Below are 13,812 nucleotides of genomic sequence, written 5' to 3'. Positions count from 1 at the left end.
TTTTGTATTTTCTTCATTGTAAAAGAGTAGTAGAAGTTTCGTGCATTAGCATGAGTACGAGATATCGCAGGCGTGAAACAAAACAAACAAAAATTAATTATTTTCTATTTGACATTACTAAGGATAAATTTAGACCTTGAGTAAGCATGGCCACTAAATTTCGTATTGTCAGTAAAAAAGAATGAATACAAATTATCTAACTGCTATGCTATAGTTCATCTATTAATTCAAATAACCACGGCAGGTAGGTGCACCACACAAACATGGAATTTTGTCAGCTTCCTCAGGAAATTTATAGTCATAAGTTAACTCCTCTCCTTGCATAATGTCCCTATCAGCATAAATGACAATTTTTCTTTTTCCTTCTACACGAATAATACGAGCAATACAATTAGGAGCACAAGAATGGTTAATAAACCGAGCTATATTACCCTTCTTTGTAGCGTCAACAATAATGTCCTCGTCGATACGGAAAAGATAACTGTCACCAATACCTTCTCGAACGTAGTTCTTTTCACGGTTGTCAGCAATACGTTGGCGAATTACTTCGCCCACATATTCAATAACCATGTCATTCTTATCAATATGTTCTCTTGCGAATAGACCGAGAGTGTGAATGCGACTTGGTCCAAAATTAAGTTGTTTCTTACGAGCTTTCAAAGCGTTGAAACGAAGCAAATCTGCTTCAGCAGGAAGCAGTGATTTTTCAACACCAGCTGCCAGTCTACGATTATTAACTCGATGCATTCTAGAGGTAACTCTGCTAGTCGATTGGTTACCGCCTTCTACCGTTGAACGATTACGAAGAGGTAGATATTGGGATTTTTCAGCAGTAGGAATAATATAATATCCCTCACTTTTAGCAGACCCAGTAGAATTAATTCGTTCATAACCAACCGAAACCGGTAATACTAAAGAACTTTCGACCGGAATATCACCATTCTTATATTTGCAACTTTTTCTCCTGTATGCCCAATAATTCGGATCTCCAATTTCATTAGCATCTTCCGATGAAAGTGCCTCACGTAAACAATGAAGATCTTGATCGTCCTTTACCAAAAATTGTATTCCATCTAGGTCAACCAAAACATCATCCTCAGGGTAATTATAGGGAAGGGTGCCATAATACAATGTGCCATCCTCGCTAAATTCGTTTTCCTTCTGTCTAAGTGTTGGCTGGTGAATTTCCAATGATTCCTTCTCTAAACCAGGCTTCTTGTTTCTTTCTAAATGAGATTTGGGAACCGTCGCAGGAGAAACGAATTCATCAGATTCAGTTTCACTAGAAGAAGTATAATCTATGTCAAGTTTATCTGATTTCTTTCTAGAAAGACGGTTCTTAGGGCGACCCCGGTGAAATTTTTCTAAAAATTCTTCATCTTCAGATGTTTCTGAAAGAAGAGGTGTTGATTCTTCAGTCTTAGTAGGCTTATAGCCATCAAAACTACCGTCAAGGGGCTTTTCTTCATCTAAACCATCTTCATGTTCAAACTCTGAGTCAGAGAAATCTTCGGTTTGTTGGTTTAATTGATAATGCAAAGGTCTGGCCTCAATTTTCTTCCTTCTTCTTCTCTGTAGCCTAGATTTTATTTTATTCTCAGTTGGAACTTTGACTTTGTAAGCATCTGCTCGTTTTTTAAATCTGGGTAAATGGGGTAAGGTTGGTTTTGCTTCTGTTTTCACTGATTCAGAAATATTAGAAGCTAATATTCCTGGTTCATTTTCTTCTTCTTTAATAGGTATAGGCTTTGGAAGTGACTCCAAGATTTGAAAGATGCATGGCCGTGCAACTTTGTTCTTTATGTCACGTTCCAATACCTCTTCCAAGTCTTCAAAGATTGCGGATATTGCTGAGGCACAGGCCTCTTCTATCGGTAAATCTTTCTTGCTTTTCACAGAAGGTATTATATTTTTCTTTGATTTTGGGGCATCATGAAGCTTTAACTTTATACGACAATTCTGGACAAATGTTTTGTCAAGAGTCCAAAAACAACTACTCGCTTCACGATAATTACTGAATGTAATATAAAACCCATCACTATTCATGTATATACCTTCATAGCGAAACTTCCGAAAATGGTGTTTTATATCGGAGTAGTACACGCGGTCAGGCGGAACAAACTTATCGTCAATGAAAATATATATGTAATTTTCAATATCTTTAGGAACAGACGTGTCGTTCGGTTTTGGGCTATTGGGGTAAGCTTGGTCTTTATTTGAAAAAACAGAAGTCGCATTTTGATGTCTATTAAAACCAGTATTATTTTGCGCCCGTCTCCATGGAGGTACATTTGAAGCCTTACGAATAGCCTCCATTTCCTCTTCTCTTTTTTGTTCTTCTTTTTTCATTTGCTGTTCTCGTTTGCGTAAATCTTCAGCGAAATCGGCTTCAATCACTTGTAGAGCTTTGTTCCGAGCAGCTTCACACTTCGACCCATCACCATCCAAAACAATCATAAGTTGTTTTCCCGAAAGCTTGAGACCACTGGCTTGTTGGACGGCAAGCTTAGCAGCCAAATGGGCCTTTGATACTGATTCATGTTTTGAAAAAGAAATCTGACATAAACCCAATGATGTACCAGTATATGGATTCAATTGAAGATCTAGTTGGGATATATCTCCAAAAGACTTGAAATGATATCGTAGCTGATCTGCCGTTACGAGAGGCGAAAGATTATATACGAATACCTGCGTTGGCGGTTCGGGTCCTAATGAATCTTCATTATATTCGAACTTGACCTGTTGCAGCGATTTTAAAAATGGTCGCCCACTTTTTGGTATGCCACGAGAATAGAGGGGGTTTTTGTGCCTTGGGTCACGAACTACTAAAGGAGGTTTAGTGATACCATTAAATCTGTATATTGGTTTCTTTCCCTGAGACTCTTTATAGCCTAACTCGGGGTCGTAAATTAACTTGTAATTATTTCTCTGAAGTGGTGGATTGGGCTTCTGGGAAGGTGGTTTTGGAGGAAGATGGTCCATTATATTATAGATAATTCACTCAGAAAATATGCAACGGACTGGATCAATACGTAGAGTAGGAAATTCTTATGGATAGCAAGTCAAGTCGATATCAGTGAAATGAATCAATGTAGAATGTTCTTGCGATCTACAGACATGTGTCAATTAGATATCCGAATCCTAAGCAGAAACCATTCAGGTATTACGATGGTTTTACGATTCTAGATGCACATGAATCGCGTTTGAATAACTAGCGATACTGTAAACAAAGCCTAGAAGCAACCGAATGGAGACCTTAGAATCAAATTTATACAAGTACAGGTTTTTTTTTTCTTTTAGTAAAAGATTGAAACAATTACATACACACCCTTGTCTCGCCCTCCCAGGCAAAGTTTAGGAGTAAGGTAGAGAGTAATGATTGAGTAGCGCACCGCGTTTCTCAATCCAAGAGCAAATAACGCTCCCTAAAGATGACACTAAACGGTAAAAAACAAAGGAATGAATTTACAGCAAAGAACTTTTCCCAGTTGTTAGTAAAAAATAAAAATAAAATAAAATAAAAAGTGTGCACCTTGCTTTTGTATTACATTATGTTGGTTTTCGTGTCCTCTATTTGTATGCTTTTATGTTCAGTAACTGATGAAGCTAATTAGTTTTTAGATGAAACATTTGTTGTATTTGTGTAATAAGACCATATTTCAACATCAGTTAGTATTTATACGACGAAACTCTTGGGGTGCGAATCTAAACAGAAGCATTTTCGAGGGAGGTACCGACCGCTGGTACAGTTATTGTGAAGCTGTATATTTTGAATTTTCTCATCTACTGCCTAAAACTTCGTTGATTTCAACTTCTCGGATTGATGCACCAAATTGAGTTGCCAAAGTATAACTGACAATTAAAAATAATGAACTGGACAGAATAGCGATTAAAACATCGTATGGATAACAGTAAGCATTTCTCGAGGATATAAAGACCAAAAAAATTAAAACGAGTATAATAAATTGGAAAAGTATATACGGTGTTTTAACCATCGCCCATATATAATATATACCAGAAAAATGTCATAACAAGTACAAACGTAAAACAGAAAGAATCATTCACCGAAGAGTCTAGCGCTTATAAGTCATCGTAAAAAAACCTAAAAGAGGAGACGACCGGCGTTTCCCACTATTGTTGAGGCAGAGAAAAGAATCATAGGGATCCAATAACGAAATTGGTATTCTGAAGGGTTGGGTTCGAAAAGACTAACATGTAAGTAAAGAATCATTATCAAACTAAATTTACGTACCTGAAAGGGGTATTATCAACAAATGCATAGTACGCTATGCTACCAATGATACTCATAATACACGATACAGTAAAACCATTTTTTGAACGATCAAAGACGTACCATATAGTAGCTGCACTAGCGACCATGGCAACAAAAGAAGAGTGGGCATTCTGAGTACTCAATAATTTCTATAAGGAAAATGGTTAGTCTCAACCAATATCAGGATAGGTTGATTTCTTTCGCTGAAAATTGAAACCATAAATTCAACTTACCTTCATAGTCAGAAGAAGAGTTGCAAAAGCTGCAAGGTATCTAGAAAGTATTTGAAATTGTGAAGATTGTGATGTTCTTCTATTTGCGGCAGAACCAGACGGACATCGTACATCCATTAAACGATATGCAACAGCAAGTCCCATGGCTACAAGCCCAAAAGCCACAGACCAATTGGGCTTAAAAACCCAGCTCCCAAGTTGTACTGTCAATGATGATAATTTAGCTTCCTGAAGAATGCCTTCAGCCATGTAAGTAAAAATCGATCCCAGCCCAAAAATTGCGAAAAATTTAAAAAACAACAGCTTCAGAGATAAATTTGGTTCAATTATAATTCTCTTCTTTCTTTTCTCTTTTTTTAGATCGTCATCTTTTTGCTTACTTGCGTAGTCTTCATAATCATGAACAGATGAATTATCATCTTCATCCAGTTCTTCTTCTTCTAGTCTTAAAGGAGTGAATAAACCAGACAATGTCGATCGCATATTGTCCAAAGAAGTGAAAGACATCACCGAAATAGAGCGTTTCATGTTTCCCTGACTGGGAAATCCTTCAGCATATCGAGGATTAGGTCGATACACTTTTTGAGAAGTCATATTGATCCAGTTGTGTTCTTCTATTATTCAAATCAATTTGAACTGAATACTCCGATAATTTGAAAGGATGTAAACAAGGGTTTCAAAGTTGGTTAATGAAGGGTATTCTAGCTACCAGTAGGGACAGTGGGGATGACAAAACCATGATATTTGGATTCATGTATAGACAGACTTGATGAAACATTGAAAAAGTGATATTATTTATCTAATAAATATGAAACAAAATGTATGTAATTCCAACATCTGATTCTTTCCTTATTCGAACCATTATACATTCGATTCAAACAACATTTTCGAGAATTGGGAACCATAAATCTCGCTATTAAAAGGAATCAAATCGTCATCATGTTATAGCCTTTCAAACGTGGTGAACGGCGTTTTTCTAAAACTGCACTAGTCAAGCGATTTGCTTGACATTCTAGTCTGTTTACTGCGGAGTCTAAGAAGCAAAACACATATTCAGCGTGATTTTCTTCCAATGTCTCGTACTGAGTTTGTGTTCATAAAAGCAAAATTCAATTATATAATTCTCGAATATCAACGTTGAATCCATTTATTATATTCACAGAATTAAAGTCGAGCAAGCGTTATGTTAGGATCAAAAGACCCATCCTTATTAGATTTAAATTATCTTTCATACCAAACAAGCAGTAGAACTTTTCAATGCTTTCTATAAACCAAAAACACAGCAGTTCTAAAACACTTTGTGAAAATTAGCAAATAAGATTATTGCTTTGTAGATACATTCTTTTTACGAGGGCTGTCAAAGGCATGGTAGCTGATCTGAACGGATGAGAGTAACTTGCAAGAAATTATCAAAGTAGGCACCAAAACCACTAGAGCTAGATATCCCATAAAGATTCCTGGGGTAAAAAATTGATAACGATCAAATAAGCTGCCATCAATATTAGACACACTTTGATTATCTTTGTTATGCGTCAAAGAGTTGCCGCGATTGTTCATATTTTCGACGGGAAGGGAAATGGGTTGGGCATGACGAAGGCGATTCATACTCACAAAATAATTTGACTCTATTGCCAAAGATTCCTCTTCATTTTCTTCCTCCTTTTGTTTAGTACTGTTGTCCTCTGAAACCTGCACGGCTGCAAACTTTGGAGAGGAGGTCAGGAAAAAGGTGTACTCAACATCATCAGGAATACTTGAATACAACGAATAAATGACCTGATCTAACTCAAATAATTCTTGTTCGCGTGATTTAGCATCTGAAGGCAAATCCTGCATAAAAATTACACTAATTTGGTTTTTTTCCAAAATAGGAAATGATTCATGAGTGGAATCAATGTTTACGATTCTCGAAAAGCAAGAAACTTTAGCATCGTACAAAAGTTGATCAGGGTGTAAACGTTCCTTGGAATATGGTAAGATGTATTGAGACTTAGCATTCAAGGAAATACGTTTCATATTAGATAAAGCAGATGAATGAAAGTCTTCTGCCTGCAGACCAGGCTGGTAAATGAAGATAGTAGTAGCATCACAATTCGACAAGAGTTCTTCTGCCTTACTATTGAATTTCGAGTAAGAAGTCAAGACGGGTCCTTCTTTTGCATCAATTACAGACCTTAAAATAATAATTAGCTTTGCAATCTTGATTTTACTGCACGTTGGACTTACGAAAATGACGAAAATGCAAATAATGGATGAGTATCTTGGAAAGCGGCTGCAATCGAAATGTAGAAAACCAAAGAAATACTCCACAAGTTCATGGCGCAATTGTCTTTGACTCAATTCCTGAAAATTCGGCTTTTTCCTCAAGAGTTTCAAGAATGCTTGAGGTGGGAGGTACAGAATGAAATATCGTTAAGTTAATATTACTATAAGAGACTAATGAAAATTAGCTTGGATGAATAAAATAAACTAGCACTAAATGTATATGTGTATGTATATAAATAATATTTAGTTCTTCTTTTACTTTCTTTCTTTTTGGAAGATTGTAAACTAACGTCTAACCTTTTGCCTGACAGTATCCAAAACCCAAGTTCTTATTATATACCTGCCTTATAAAGAATCTTTCTAGGGTTGGTTGCTGAAATGAAGAATGAACCCGATTAACCAGTGTTATATCCCAAAAGAAATACAAAAACTTTGTCTTAAACCCATGCCTAGAGACACATTACGCAACTTGGATCCCGATGAACCAAGCAATAGCTTAATAAAGCCGTTTTAGAGGGGTTTATTAGGGACTTGAGTCCCCTTTTGAATTGCTCGTAACTCCTTCTTGGTAGGAGGACGGCTGTCTTGGATATGAACAATATTCCTCTTATACTCAGCAACTGCCTTGTCTGATTGCCAAATAGGAAGAGAGGCACTGTCTGCTGTCTTTATAGCAACATTGTCAATCGCATTCCATCCCCTAGGAATAAATTTTCCTAGCAGAAAACGAAATATGGCTTCTATATTTTGGTGCAACTGTTCGCTGCTTTGTGAAGCGAGTCCGCATAGAATAGAATGACTTGTACCGGCGGATAATTGGAAAAAAGTGGAATGCAGACAACGCGCAACCTGGTGACGGATGGTATCTTTCTTTTGATCGAGGGAAATTGGGAAAGTTTTGATCTTTTTCTGAGCAAGCACCATACCCATTAATGCTGTCACATCCTTTGCAGCTCGTTTATCCATGAAAAAGAATCCATGGGAATCACGTAACTGACATTTTTCTTTCACAGTTTTGTATTTTAGCTTCAGTCTTGCAATGCTAACAACTTTTGTAATCATCTCGTCTAATCCTTGTTTTGCTATCTCGTCCTGTATTTGCTGCTGTGATCCTTTCACGAATAAACAAGCATCTTCTGCACGTAAAACACGATTAGGAAGAAAACTAATAAAACATTAGTAAAACTATTGATGGCTGGCGTATCGTCTAAGTGTCAAAACAAATCCATATGAAATATGCCCAAAATTGAAGAACCACAATCAATTCTTTCTACAAAACGAACAGGTTGTAGACTGTAAGCTTCAATGGGCATGTATCCTTGAATTGTCGACTCCTTAAACAATTTCACTTACATTTTACTGGGTCTCCTTAGCGCTTCGTTTTCGGGTGGATGAAATGTGTTAATTTGCAAGTATATCCTTTCTTTTTCAGGATTGTATCCCTTTTGTTTCACATATTGCAATAATGCTGAAGAAGCTTTTTTAACCTGTGCGTTGTTGTTAATAATCCTTTCATTTCACGATAATTGTATATACCAATTTTTGATCAAGTTTTTCTATTGATTTATATTCCGTTTTTCTTTTCAATGGCATTCTAAGTCAGATATTAAGAGGTTGATAGAAATATGCTGTGTCTACTTAGTTCAGTGAGAGGATATCGTAAAGGTACGCCTTGAGACGTCGTAAATGCAGAGACAGGATGTAAAGAAAAACCTAATGCAAAATACAAAACTGATTTCGCTGAAGAACACAATAAAATTATATCGGTACGTAGTTTACTATTTTTTGCAGCGGCTAAAAGTAGTATGCCACCGCAGCACCTAGGTATGTTGGCATTTACAGTACAGGCAACATTGAAAGCCATGAAAATAAGAGTAAGATTACATTTTTGGAATACAAAAAACAATAATAATAATAGTAATAAAATAATTTCATCTAGGCATAGATATCATTAACAAATTGCGTTAAGACTAAAGAACGATTGGAAAAGCATGCGAAAAGTTCGCTAACGTAGTTTATGCAACGAAATGTTCACCCTTTTCAATGCTCTTCTTCAAGTCAGCAAGAGCAACCTTGAGAAGACCTTCTTCGTATTCATTGATGGGGCCAACGGGGTGGATAGTCTCAACACCATCCTTACCCAAAGTGACGCGAGAGGAGAAGTAATCAATACCTTGATCCTTGAACAAGGGAGACTCGACAAAGGTGCATTCCTCAACACCAGATTCACCATCCAAGGCACGGATGACAGAGGAGGCCATACGGGCTCCGGCGTAAGCCATAGACAAGGTGGCACTTCCGGCACCAGCCTTAGCCTTAACAACTTCATCACCACCGAATTGAATACGGTGAACGAGGTTGTCGCGGTCAGCACCAGTCAATTCAACACCACCCTGAGACAAGAGGGGGACGATAGTGGCACCGGAGTGACCACCGACGACGGGAATACGGAGAGTCTCAGCGACACCATTGGTGGCCTGAGAAGCAAAACGGCTAGCACGGACAGAGTCCAAAGTGGTGACACCAAACAAGTGCTTAGGTTGATGAACGCCAACACGAGCCAAAGCCTTCTTGAAGATAGGGACAGTGGAATTGACGGGGTTGGTTACGACAAGATACTTGGCATTAGGAGCAGTTTCACCAGCAGCAAAAGCCAAGTCGCGAACAATAGAGGCATTGGTCTTGAACAAGTCATCACGGGTCATACCGGGCTTACGAGGAACACCAGCGGGAATGACAACCAAATCAGCCCCCTTCAAAGCCTTTTCAAGACCCTTGTCATCGGGAGAAAATCCATTGACCTTGGAAGAGGTATTGATATGGCCAATATCGGCGGCAACACCAGGACCACCCTTAATATCAAAAAGAGCCAATTCAGAGACCTTTGTGTTTGTCTTTAAAAGCATGGACAAAGGTTGGCCGATACCACCACCGGCACCCAAAACAGCTACCTTATAATTAAGTCTAGAGCTAGTGGAGAAAGGGCGAGGCATGCAGGTCTTCATGCCCATTCTTTGCAAAACTGTTTTATGCATCATCATTTTTGAAACAATACGTTTAGATTTTTCTACACAAAATGTTAGCGCATCTTTATTTTTTTTCTTTTCGCTTTTTTCGTATGAAATGATATCACTGGGCAAGCTTTTACTTCTCTCATGCTGAATACAGATGAGCTCAATTTCATGGAAAAGGAAGGAGCCTCGTAACCACAAGACCAACCTAAGACAGATGAAATGGTAGAAACAGATCAAAAATAACATTCCACCATATAAAGCTAAAACTCACTTTACGGGGCTTGTTTTCTTTTTCTTTCCTTTTTCTTTTCCATATTCATCCTTTCTTCGTTCCTCACTAACCTCCCTCCTCCAGCTTTGACTGACCATAGTTATACTCAAGGAAAACAGCACATATACACTGTGAAGCAAGTTAAACTCATAATTCAGCAATTCAGCCTCGCATTGTTTCCAAAAAAGCCCATCGTAATAAATTCCAAACTGCAATTCCGAAGCAACTTACCTTGAAAAGTTTATCGTTATATATGAATGAAATGAATCGAAAACCGTAGGTAGTCTTCTTTCCTGTCTGTGTTTATAACTTTAGAGGGGGGTTGGTAAAGGTAAAGATTGTTTCTTCTCTTCAGGTATATATACTCTCGGAAGCATCCGCTCATGGACTGACGTTTTACGTATTCCACAATATGCTCCCATACCGAGCAAAGAACATTGACCAACAAGCCTCCGTTTTAATAGCCGAGGCGTTCGCTCCCCACTACTCATTTTTGGACATTACGAATCCTCGCTTTGTCTAATAGAAAAGCAGAAACTTATTGCCGAATCTCAATAAACAGTCATTGTCTTTTCATCAATCGATCTTTTGTTTTACAATCCTGGTTTTATTCTTTCTTGGTATAGATCTAGTATTTTTTTTTTTTGCTTGTTTTGCTTGGAAATGCATCAGATAAAACGAAAAGGAAATCACAGAGAAAAGAAAGCAAGAGGTTCGAAGAGTCTGCAAAAAAAAAAAAAAAAAAAAAAAAAAAAAAAAAAGGAAAAGAAAAAGAAAAAAATGTTTACTGTTGAAAAAGTTACATGATCAAACTAACGTTGAAGAACTAGAATTCTATATTATAAAACAAAATTGGAACATTCTATAAGAAAAAGTAAGAAAGAAAACCTTCAGTCAATAATTCTTTGCTTTTAGAATAGCAAACAGTATATAACGATGGAACGAATGGTTGGAAAAAAAATATTTCCATGAAAACCAAACTAACCAAATTTCTTCCTTTCGACTGTATATAAAAGCAAAGCACTTTCAGCTCGAGATATATCAGTATCATTCACATTATTCGTCGTAAAAAGATCGGCATTGACAAAAGTTCATAGAACACGTATTTCTTTTCAACGCTCTGTTCATCGTAAACGTGAAAAAAAATTCAAGAGTAAAAAAGAAAACATACAAAATATTGTTGATGAATAATAAAATCATGGTTTTTGGTCGTCATGGATAGATATTTCTTCATTCGAAACACTTCCTCCTATTGGCATTCGAAACTCAGTTCTTTTGGCTATCATAAAAAGATTGTAGATGTATCTATATACACCTTTGAGCAAGTATGTAGATGTAGAGGGTTCATCCAACAATAGATTGTATCACGTACCAAATTTCTTCTTCATGCCTTCGTTTACTCATGACGAACGATTTCGGAAACGAGTTCTCCTTTTTCGTTAATTCTATGCTTAATTTGTTCGGGAATAGCGCGTTCAGCGTAGTCTCCCTCTTCAATAGGAACATTGACATTCAAACTGGAAGAGTTACTGGTGGTAATCTCTGTGCTGAGAGAGTTTTTGCTCAAATAAACGGCTCCTCCGTCGCATTGGTCAACGACGATCATAGGAACATAATCCATGACTTGACAACCAAAGTTGCTGCATTTGGTGATTTCAAATGAGGCAACCAAAGTGTCTACGACAACGCTCGTACGCTTGCAGTGGGACAAGGAAACAGCGTTAAGCTTTCCCTTGATAATCAGAGTACAGTTCGAGCAGTCAATCACTTGAACGGTGTGCTTCAACTCAACGCCTTCCAAGACAATGCTATGATTATTGACTTGGTTTTCAACGAACCACTTGGTATTTTCCAACTCAATTCGAGGAGCCTTTGCTGGCTTGGGTGGAACGGCCAACTCGTCCTTGACTCCGGAAGAGGTAGTCTTGGGTTTAGGACCAGGTGTAGGACCGGTCTTTCGTAATTCAGGGTTTTTATGGGTCATCTCACGTTTATCGACTTTACGAAGGTGAGAAGTGATGTCTTCTCCTTTATTGATTTCAGCAAAGACGGAGCCCATATCGGCCTTTTCATTACCCTTGGGCTCTTCCTTGTCTTTCCAAAAGTCGTTTCCCGGAGGAGGTGGTGGTGGTGGGGGAGGCAAGCCACTAGCTCCACTAGAGGAAGACTTTCTTGAGGATTCTTCTTGTGATTCTTTCTCGCCGGCATTCTTTATAACTTCCTTCAAAGGAGGAGCATCGGGTTTATTAGACCAGCCCAAGCCGGTTTTGTAATGGGTCTTGACGTAGTTGACGAGTTCTGTCAAGAGAGTAAGGTAAGAACGAACCCAAGAAACTTGAAGTTCGTCTTTTCCCTTGAAATCCTTCAAAACACGGTTTGCGTAAAATTGAGAGGAATCCTTCATTTCCGACATAAAAGAGACAGGAGCTGGTTCAATGGTGACCCAGCCTAAAACGCTAATACCACTCATGACGGTAGAGAGCTGGTTAAACAAAGGATCCGTACGGTGTTCATCGCGGATATTGGTTGTGCTAAGAAGTTCGGATTGGATAGGCTTCAAAAACTCGAAAAATTCAGGGGATTCGTATTCGGGCTTCTTTGCCTTCATGGCAACAACCAAGATACCACGCAAGAGTTTGAATGCATTTTCAACGTGTTCACTTTGTTGTTGAACAAGCCCACCAAGCTTTTTACTTAATTGGACATACTCGTTGAGGTATTTGGAACAAAACTCGTCATAGGCAGCGATGGAAGGAGAACAGGATTCCGGTTTCGGGTTACTGGCACTCTGGCGATGTGATACACTTGGAGATGAATGTTCACGGACAGCAGCGATGGCAGGGTTACCGGTTCCATTGTGGGATCCCGCCGATATGTTATGGGTTTGGGAATTATTGTCTCTGGAAGCTCGGTGCAAATTGGGAAGAGGTTGGTGGCCGCTTTCTACTAAATCCTCCAAACGAGAGGTTGCCGCTTCCAATCTGAACAAACCATGGATTAGTTACACTTGTCGAAATCGGTTAAGGATGAAAAGGCATGTCTAGTTGTGACAAAAACTTACCGTTTGAGAATCGTAGTAAAATTGTATCCAGCCTCGCGAAAATTAATGCTATCAGACATCTCTCTAAAAAGATGCGTTGGCAAAGGGTACGTGTACGTCCACCGCCGCCAGTGTCATGTAGGCCGGGTAGACCATCATAGGTAACAGAAGATGCTGTGTTGTGCCTTGATACTTTTAGTGGAAAAACAATGTGATTTTTGATTTTCAACATTTCTTTTCGTGGTTTTGTTTTTTTTTTTTCTTTTCTTTTCTAATCCACCTGTAATTTTTACCATTTACTTTTGTTTACTTTTGTTGAATGGATCGGATTGTCGAGACGAAATGGGTCATTAAATAGTAAACAAAACAAGGACTAGTACAGGTCCCTTCTTTTTATTTTTATTTTTTTTTTCATTTTCTCATTCTCATTTGAAACAGGAACACAATGGAAAATCAATTATCTATCATTTAATTTTATTCGCCGTAGTCTGCTCTGCTCTGCTCTGCTCTTTTTTCACATTTGGTATTTCTTTTTCGATTCATCAAGACAGAATAATACATTGTAGACTGTACCATACTATACTATAGTAAATAAATGTAGGATAGAAAAATTTGCCATCGCCAGCCAAAGGAGAATCAACCCGTTAAATTTTCTTCATCTTTTTTATTTTTTATTTTTTTTTCTTCTTTTATTCTTTTTCTCTACGTATCAAACC

The 13,812-nt window shown here is 37.9% G+C and overlaps 6 protein-coding genes across 6 annotated transcripts; all 6 read right to left on the bottom strand.

Moving 5' to 3' along the window:
* Nucleotides 1–73: 73 nt before the first annotated feature.
* On the bottom strand, nt 74–3,338 carry SOCG_03782 (histone lysine methyltransferase Set1). Its single transcript, XM_013163692.1, has one exon. The coding sequence runs from the start codon at nt 2,980–2,982 to the stop codon at nt 223–225; it is 2,760 nt and encodes a 919-aa protein (XP_013019146.1). The 5' UTR covers nt 2,983–3,338; the 3' UTR covers nt 74–222.
* On the bottom strand, nt 3,272–5,294 carry SOCG_03781 (INSIG domain-containing protein). Its single transcript, XM_013163691.1, has 3 exons — nt 4,507–5,294; nt 4,253–4,422; nt 3,272–4,208 (listed from the first exon to the last, which is right to left on the bottom strand). The coding sequence occupies exons 1-3, from the start codon at nt 5,098–5,100 to the stop codon at nt 4,103–4,105; spliced, it is 870 nt and encodes a 289-aa protein (XP_013019145.1). The 5' UTR covers nt 5,101–5,294; the 3' UTR covers nt 3,272–4,102.
* SOCG_03780 (BIG1 family ER membrane protein) lies at nt 5,265–6,919 on the bottom strand. The gene is made up of 2 exons (XM_013163690.1): nt 6,733–6,919; nt 5,265–6,679 (listed from the first exon to the last, which is right to left on the bottom strand). Exons 1-2 carry the CDS (start codon nt 6,822–6,824, stop codon nt 5,827–5,829), a joined length of 945 nt encoding a protein of 314 aa, XP_013019144.1. The 5' UTR covers nt 6,825–6,919; the 3' UTR covers nt 5,265–5,826.
* SOCG_03779 (U3 snoRNP-associated protein Cic1/Utp30 family protein) lies at nt 6,889–8,600 on the bottom strand. Its single transcript, XM_013163689.1, has 3 exons — nt 8,308–8,600; nt 8,125–8,258; nt 6,889–7,936 (listed from the first exon to the last, which is right to left on the bottom strand). The coding sequence occupies exons 1-3, from the start codon at nt 8,362–8,364 to the stop codon at nt 7,282–7,284; spliced, it is 846 nt and encodes a 281-aa protein (XP_013019143.1). The 5' UTR covers nt 8,365–8,600; the 3' UTR covers nt 6,889–7,281.
* Nucleotides 8,595–10,400, bottom strand: SOCG_03778 (malate dehydrogenase). The gene is made up of 2 exons (XM_013163688.1): nt 10,288–10,400; nt 8,595–9,838 (listed from the first exon to the last, which is right to left on the bottom strand). Exon 2 carries the CDS (start codon nt 9,810–9,812, stop codon nt 8,787–8,789), a length of 1,026 nt encoding a protein of 341 aa, XP_013019142.1. The 5' UTR covers nt 9,813–9,838; nt 10,288–10,400; the 3' UTR covers nt 8,595–8,786.
* Nucleotides 10,401–10,817: 417 nt separating this feature from the next.
* Nucleotides 10,818–13,479, bottom strand: SOCG_03777 (adenylyl cyclase-associated protein Cap1). The gene is made up of 2 exons (XM_013163687.1): nt 13,118–13,479; nt 10,818–13,037 (listed from the first exon to the last, which is right to left on the bottom strand). Exons 1-2 carry the CDS (start codon nt 13,174–13,176, stop codon nt 11,453–11,455), a joined length of 1,644 nt encoding a protein of 547 aa, XP_013019141.1. The 5' UTR covers nt 13,177–13,479; the 3' UTR covers nt 10,818–11,452.
* Between the last annotated feature and the right edge of the window lie 333 nt (nt 13,480–13,812).

The sequence above is a fragment of the Schizosaccharomyces octosporus genome (genome assembly GCF_000150505.1).
Source record: "Schizosaccharomyces octosporus yFS286 unplaced genomic scaffold supercont6.2, whole genome shotgun sequence".
Classification (NCBI taxonomy): domain Eukaryota; kingdom Fungi; phylum Ascomycota; class Schizosaccharomycetes; order Schizosaccharomycetales; family Schizosaccharomycetaceae; genus Schizosaccharomyces; species Schizosaccharomyces octosporus.
The sequence above is the reverse complement of the archived record's forward strand: the minus strand, read 5'-3'. Positions and strand labels throughout refer to the sequence as shown.

Excerpts from the sequence above, each read along its gene's own strand:
- SOCG_03782 (XM_013163692.1), bottom strand. The coding sequence starts at position 2,982 with ATGGACCATCTTCCTCCAAAACCACCTTCCCAGAAGCCCAATCCACCA.
- SOCG_03781 (XM_013163691.1), bottom strand. The coding sequence starts at position 5,100 with ATGACTTCTCAAAAAGTGTATCGACCTAATCCTCGATATGCTGAAGGA. Across the intron at positions 4,423-4,506 it reads CTCTTCTTCTGACTATGAAG|AAATTATTGAGTACTCAGAA; the intron begins GTAAGTTGAATT and ends TTTTCCTTATAG. Across the intron at positions 4,209-4,252 it reads GTTGATAATACCCCTTTCAG|TCTTTTCGAACCCAACCCTT; the intron begins GTACGTAAATTT and ends CTTACATGTTAG.
- SOCG_03780 (XM_013163690.1), bottom strand. The coding sequence starts at position 6,824 with ATGAACTTGTGGAGTATTTCTTTGGTTTTCTACATTTCGATTGCAGCC. Across the intron at positions 6,680-6,732 it reads TTTGCATTTTCGTCATTTTC|GTCTGTAATTGATGCAAAAG; the intron begins GTAAGTCCAACG and ends TATTATTTTAAG.
- SOCG_03779 (XM_013163689.1), bottom strand. The coding sequence starts at position 8,364 with ATGCCATTGAAAAGAAAAACGGAATATAAATCAATAGAAAAACTTGAT. Across the intron at positions 8,259-8,307 it reads AAAAACTTGATCAAAAATTG|GTTAAAAAAGCTTCTTCAGC; the intron begins GTATATACAATT and ends AACAACGCACAG. Across the intron at positions 7,937-8,124 it reads CTAAGGAGACCCAGTAAAAT|TTTTCTTCCTAATCGTGTTT; the intron begins GTAAGTGAAATT and ends ATGTTTTATTAG.
- SOCG_03778 (XM_013163688.1), bottom strand. The coding sequence starts at position 9,812 with ATGATGATGCATAAAACAGTTTTGCAAAGAATGGGCATGAAGACCTGC.
- SOCG_03777 (XM_013163687.1), bottom strand. The coding sequence starts at position 13,176 with ATGTCTGATAGCATTAATTTTCGCGAGGCTGGATACAATTTTACTACG. Across the intron at positions 13,038-13,117 it reads TTTACTACGATTCTCAAACG|ATTGGAAGCGGCAACCTCTC; the intron begins GTAAGTTTTTGT and ends TGGTTTGTTCAG.